At 36.7% G+C, this 7,243-nt stretch overlaps 1 protein-coding gene across 10 annotated transcripts in view; it reads right to left on the bottom strand.

Annotated features, from left to right (window-relative positions):
- Positions 1-1,731: 1,731 nt before the first annotated feature.
- Positions 1,732-7,243, bottom strand: part of inpp4ab (inositol polyphosphate-4-phosphatase type I Ab) — a 56,437-nt gene continuing 50,925 nt past the window's right edge. For 7 of the 10 annotated variants that reach the window (XM_057338660.1, XM_057338664.1, XM_057338667.1 and 4 more), the window contains one exon: positions 5,817-6,973. In XM_057338660.1, the coding sequence (XP_057194643.1) occupies positions 6,793-6,973 (181 nt within the window). In that variant the 3' untranslated portion in view covers positions 5,817-6,792. Of the gene's footprint in view, positions 3,113-5,816; positions 6,974-7,243 lie in introns of those variants that run through there. The other 3 variants (XM_057338670.1, XM_057338665.1, XM_057338669.1) reach the window with 3 other exon arrangements.

Genomic DNA, 7,243 nt, shown 5'->3' with positions numbered 1-7,243 from the left:
GGCATTAGCAGATAAGTTAACATTGGCATATAAAATATTCGTGCTTGCTTTGTAACGAGTTTCAGGGTGACTCACCTACAGTCGCGCTTCAAGTTTGTGGTGCTTTACCGGCGATTGTGAAGGAAAATAAGACACACTGTTAACCGCGTGGAGACAGTGCTTCCTCTTTACCCAGAGATTGCTCTCTACCGCTTTCAGTATATGAGATAAACAGCACATGCGCGCAAGCCGATGTCCGACAGGTCGGACAAGAATATTTTCGTCTCGTTTTTATGTTAACGAAAATGTCAGTAATTTTTATTACAGTTTTCGGTATCACTCATTCATTATTATTTTGTTATCGTCTCGTTTTCGTTAGTGAAAACATGTCGTTAACGAATATTTTCGTTATAGTTTTCGTCAACGAAATTAATACTGATGTAAACTATTTAAAGTTAATCATTTATTATAATATCTGCTGCACTTAAATGGTCTGGACAGAAGCTACTAAAGTAAGACTTGGCTACATTTAGTCGTTTATATAACTATACGATGAACACGCGTCCTCCAGATGCGTCGTGCGTGTACATAATAATGCTGACTTTGTGTGAGATGAATCGTTGTGACATTTGCTACAGAACATAATGGATTGGTAATTAATAGACAAATGTGTTATATGACGCTGTCGTGTGGGGAAGTAAAGGAAGAATGTGAATGAAATGTTCTACCAAAATGACGTTTTTTACGAGTCTCATGAGTCACGAGTCCAAGTCAAGTCGCAAGTCTCTAGGCTTGTTCGACTTGATGCGGCTCCGCAAGTTCCGACAGGCGGATGACATCAAAGTACCGCCAGAACGATTCGAAAAACCATTAAAAGTTTGCTGTCGAATCGCTCTCGCGGTACTTTGATGTCATCCGCCTGTCGGAACTTGCGGCGCCGCATCAAGTCGAACAAGCCTTCTGTTTTTGCGACTTAAGTGCGACTCGAGTTCAAGTCGCGGACTCGAGTTTCCATCTCTGCCAGATATGAAATGAAAGGTGGGCCAAGTGATTTTCCAGTGAATAAGATAAGACTGTCTCACCAAAAAAGGGAAAACAGAAAAGAAAAATGTTGAACATTGAAAAATCTGGTGCTGACTTGAATATCACATTCATTTTCTGATTGGCTGTTATGTGGTGTGTGGGCAGGGTGGACGCAGAGTCTCGCCAACTCCGTTCACTGCAACGGAACAGTTTTTCCACAGCAACGGCGGTTCACGGATCCTCTCTCAACGGCTCTGGGTGGAGGCAGGGTGGGCAAAGCTTCTGATAGGGTGGCACCCCCGTGGAGCCGGGCCTGTCCTGAAGTTACTTTTGTCTGCCAAACACATGCTGTTTTTTTTCCAGTGATTTTTCTGCTGGCTGCATTTACAACTGATTGTACAGAACATAACAGTATAATCTTTTGTCTTTGCTTTAACCTTACACGAGCATTATTCATGTTAATGACTTCATAGTTGTATATGCTCATTTTACATTAACAGCAATCCATGGGTTTTACTTGTTTGAGAAATGTATGGCATAACCTTAGCACGACTTCCACAGGTTACACATTTTTTAAATGTATTTCTTGCAACAAGAGATTTTCATAAATGTCAAGCTTTCTTAAATAAATATTTATCCAAAATCAATGCACTATGAATGCAACACTAGTTTTTCATTATTTGCTTTTGTGTGCCTAAAAAACAGAAAACACATTTTCTTCAAGATCATAAACGCATCACAACAGATATTGATGACAGTATTTTAATACAGCAGAACTCTGTTCTAGACACAATAATAATAATCTAAGGGCATCATAAAAGATACAAGGTCAGAACCATAAAAACAAATAAATACAAAATCCATCTAAATATCTGTGAGCATATTTCTCTTAAATAAGTTATATAAACATCCAATAATTAAAACAATGGTAATGCCAAAAAGGAAAAATTACAACAGCGATATGCACACGACAATTAAAAAATAAACAAACAAAAAAATGAAGAGCGCACAATTGGTAACAGATTCATATTCCACACAGTTGACCTGGGGAGTGCCCGCTTAAGTCGATATACACAAGCAATACACTTTTAATGAGAAAAAAACATATCTAAAATGAGCACAAAACAACAATGTTGTCCATTAGATGCAATCAGTTTACATTCAGGACAACTGTGGCTGGAAACTCTGTGATGCTATAACATTCTCAGAATCTTTACTGCCAGCAAAACACAGTGATGTACTGACCTTAGTACACCTTACATCATCTCTGTTGGTTCTATATTGGCAGATACTTGTCTTGAGGACGGTCTTGATAGACATGACCTTTTTGTTTATTTAGGACAAGCTGAAATTGAAGCTACTATGAGGATGCACTATGCACGGTCAATTCTAGATGTATGAGGTTTAAAAATGATAAGAAATGTCCCACCAGTCATGCCATGTTAAGAAACACTGCTAAATTCTTTACTGTTGACCAAAATATGAACATAACACAGGAGGGATAACACAGGCAGGACATGTGAGAACGTTAAGCCATGAGGAAAAGTGTACTGTAATGCTGCAGAAGGGCAAAGCGCTACATACGGTGTGCTAAAGATGGCCAAGATTATGAAATACAGCATCAATGAGCAAACCCACTACAGAAGGCCTCAATAAAATACACTATTACCAGGTATAATAGTACATATGTGGCGTTTAGTGATTTGTCTTCGTTTTATACCAATAAATATTTCCTGTTTGATTTGGTCTGTATCTACCAGTAAATCAGTCAACGGTTTCCTTCTAGCACATCTCTGAAATGTAAATACGTGGTAAGAGCATAAAGCAGATTTTGCTCTTGTACTGTAGCTTATCTTAAAAACGATTTGACATGGCGACAGAAAGTGATACTCGCTTTGTTTTTCAATTAGAGGTCCTGAATTTCTACTGTGACTTCTTAGCTACACCATGAATGATGTTCTTCCGGCATTTAGGACATCAGGTCTCCACTTTTCCAAAAGTGCCATCAGGAGGTCTGTAATACTTAGGAAAGGCCTTGAGCTGCAGGCAGTTAAAGGCATACTTGCGACATCCAATGTTCTTCACAGTATTCTCACGGCGGCAGCCCTCACTGGCGGGGAAAAGGGGCGGGGTTAAGGTGTGTAAAGTACAAAAAACAAACAAAATAAAACGTAAAGTCGTGTTTAAAATGACAAGCAAAAATGATCACAGCCACAAAAGACAGCAGTGTAACTGTAAGCAGTGTAAAGCAGGTGCATTATGGGTATGCGATAATAAGTACACAAACACATCGCAAATAACCAAACATGCCAATGAGCCCTCAACTTTTAAGACTTAACCCAGGCAGTCAATGCTCTGTACTGAAGAAAAAAATGGGTACAAGTTAAATCTTGAAGATCTGTGCAGGCTGCATTGACTGTGTATGAATGCGTATCCACGGTAAACAAATAGATTGATAAATGCCAGCTATTGCACATGTCCCTGTCTTATTGAGATTTCATGATGTACTTTCATTATGCACTGATTTTGTTTACATATTAATGGTTGGTAAAATGTGCTCACACATTAGTCTGAAGCCATATTACAGCTTTGCCTTGGTCACAATTGGCCTTATATTATATAGAAAAGAAAATTGATTAATTCCTTTTGTGTTTTACAGAAGAAAGTCTTGATGGTTTGAGCGTATGATGACATTTTTAGTTGATGGTAAAGTATCAATTTCCATATAACATAATCCACATCAAAGCTGCTTGTAATACAAACCTTTAAATATTTGATATTTAATGACCCTTTTATGTGTTCAGGTGAAAAATTACATAGAGCAAATAAATCTATAGCGATCGACGCTATGATACGAGGTTATATTTAAATATAATTCTAATTACTATATCAAAACTATGTACTGTATGAAAAATCAGAAATGCTGTAAGAGGAAGCACACAAACAACGCTGCATATTAAATATTATCATTCTAAAATATGATTGACCAAAATAAATTGAGCTATCTGCCTATCCATCAAATCTAACCAGTCCACAGAAACATTTAATATCCTTCTTTAAACACAACGTTTTTAAAACATATTCATGATTCAAACCTATCATGCAAAACCATTTATCAATGCTTTAAAACCTAAATTAACAGCTGTACATTCCATTCTTTCTAATCTTCAATCTACCAGGGACATTCAGTCAAATTCAGAGGCCGTATCTTAGACTGTTATTAACCAACATATGATGCTACTAACTCAACATAGTCATTAAAACCTCCATTTCCTACTCACCAAACATCTAGAAAACATAATTTTGAAAACAAAATTAAGCAGTTTCCTGACCCTCATTTGATCACAAAAACAGACTCACAGAGTCACCCTGACAAAGTACTATAAATTAACCCCTTCATCCCCAAATATGACTCAAATGGAGAATGAGATGGTCAATTTCTTAAGTGGGTCATTAAGTTGTTTGTTTAAACATGTTTGCAGCCTGCCAAAGATAGCATGTAAACGGCTATAGTATCAGCTGGGACATGTGGCCAGACAACTTTACAAAGCACAAAGAGGCCATTTTCATGTTGGCACAGAGGAAACAGGAAAAAACAGTCCTGCAAAAATGCTGTAACGTCCAATTATATCTGTAAATATTTACATATAAAAAAAGTGAAGAAAGTTGAAGCCTTATAGCCTACACATCATGAATAGCGATTACTGTATTTTTGGCAAAAGCAGATACATTCTATTCATCATTCTTGAACAACACATCTAAACAGATCAAATCTTATTTAAGGATCAAACACAGAATTTGATGCATGCTGTCAATTACCACAGGCAATAATCTGGAAACAAATAAAACATATTTTTCAGGAATGTTCTTATTAAAGTTAATATGAGCTACAAGCATTATGAAGGTCTGAAGAAGTAAAAAATATGTGTGTTAAAAATAAGTGAATAAATAAAAAATGGGGTTTGTAAAAATTAAATTATGCAGACTGTGAACTTTAGTTAGAATGCATCTTACGTGTAGATGTAAAACAACCAAACAACAAAATAAACGGCAACACTTTCAAAATGACAATAATCCTGGCACTAACAATAAAAGTCTGTTTTACTCCCAGGAGATACATCTGAGATGCAAGTGCCTTCAGAAGCAAAAGTTCCCATTTGTTCTCCATTTAATTATCTCATTGATGTCGATGAAATGTTGTATTACAGAGATCTTATCTATGTATCTACGATATAGTTATGGACAGATGAACTCATGGTTATGCAAAGTAACAGGTGCAGTTTGCATCCTTTCTTACATCACATTCCTTTCTCTTTGCACAAATGAGAAAATAAACAGGTTTACGGACTTCATATGCTCACTTGTTCTATGTTAACACGTTTAACAAGATTCTATGCAATGCATTGACCCACAAAGTTCTACAACCAACGTGTTAGTGTGGAAATGGTTTTAGTCAAAATTGTCTGCGGTAGGGATGTAACGATTCACCGTGAGCCGGTTGAAAATTGTTGATATTAATTGAATCGCAATACATGATTTGAACAGCAGGGGCCGCTGTGTTTATTGCAAACTTGGTAAAAGTGGATATGCTGATATTTCTTAAAATCCAAGAAAAGCACAGAAGTCTTAGTTTGTTTATATTAAAGAGACTTTTGTATAATTCAGTTTTTATTTGATTCGGAATTTGTTTTAAAATTGCAGTTTAGTTTTGTTATTTGACATAAAATATATTTTTATTTTACAAATGTGCAGCATTTGAGAAATAATAAAAGAGCAGTTGTAATTTCTAAGTTGTCTGAACTCATGTTTTTGTAAAAAAAAGAAAACGTGAAAAAATCATATTGTGAGATGAGATCAGTATCGTGAATTGCATCGTGGGCTAAGTGAATTGTTACATCCCTAGTCTGTAGTAATCCACAGCTTGCCTCACATACCCTCTAAAACGTATTTTCAACATTGCTTTAAACCAAAACACACAAAAATCTGACAAATATATCAAATAAATTTACTGCCAACCATGTCAGCCGGCATTGAAAACATCTTTCAAGTAAACATAAATGTAAAAAAAGCAATTGTTTTAGCCTAACTGCATATTTAGATTTCCCTGATATAATATACAATCTTGTATGGCCAGATTTAATTGTCTCATTTGGTGTGCAATAATAGAGCAAATCTCGTGCTAAACGTGGGAAGACATGGGCACACATAACACCCTAAAGTGCGGTACGTTTTTAAAGCGAGATGATGCTTTAGATTAGTTTTGGCCGGGCCTTAGCGTTGCATTTAAATAGAAACACATGGAAGACGTAAAAATAAATAAAATCACAGGGATTTTAGGATATTTTTACAGAAACAATCTCATATACTGCATTTATGAGAAATTAGGTATTTAACACAAATCCATTTGATATTATAAGAATATTGAATCAATAAATTAATGTCTTAAATATATATATATATATATATATGAATATCTATTTTCAACGCATCCCCTTAAATAATTCATATTACTTGTAATGTCACAATTAAATGTACAAATCCATCAGGTTTCTATTAATATCACCCAAAATTACTTTACCAAAGGAGAGAGGGATAGAGAAAGATATATAGGTAAGGCAGGAGGAAAGACCAAGACCTTTAGGCTGGCTGTTAGCGGGAAGAGCTGCTATCAGCCAAAGAGAAATCAGCATAGTCTCCTCAACACAGAGAAGTGACTGAGTGGAGGAACAGAGAAAAAGTGCTGAGAGAGCTCGAGCGAGGGAGAGAGAGTGGGAAATAAGGAAATCTGGTTCAGCTGCAGCGGAGTTTGGCCAGCAGGTAGGCTATGCTGAGGAACACCCAGACGATGAGCAGGTTTGGGCTCAGGGCCAGAAGGGGCAGAGAGTACAGCAGACTGGGGTCCAGCCTGAAGTCACGTACGGGCAATAAGCCGCTCAAGTTCTTCTGAGTTACCCCCTCCCTGGTCCCAATGCTGCAGAGAGGGTCAGGGACGGAGGGACGGGGACAGAGCAGGGTCCAATGGGGACAGACATAACATGGGTTATGTGTGGCAACATGCACAGGATGTAGGGTAACGTGACCAGTGAGGTGGTTCCAACATTAATGAGGTTAATAAAATGACAAAATAAGAAGATAAAAATTGACAAAAGGAAATAGGTTAAGATAAAAAAAGTTCAAAAAGAACAAAGACATTAAAGCAAAATAGATAAACAGGAAAGTATGAACAACAAAAAAATAAAAC

Source organism: Triplophysa rosa, linkage group LG7, assembly GCF_024868665.1.
Source record: "Triplophysa rosa linkage group LG7, Trosa_1v2, whole genome shotgun sequence".
Classification (NCBI taxonomy): domain Eukaryota; kingdom Metazoa; phylum Chordata; class Actinopteri; order Cypriniformes; family Nemacheilidae; genus Triplophysa; species Triplophysa rosa.
This window is presented reverse-complemented; position numbering and strand designations above follow the sequence as displayed.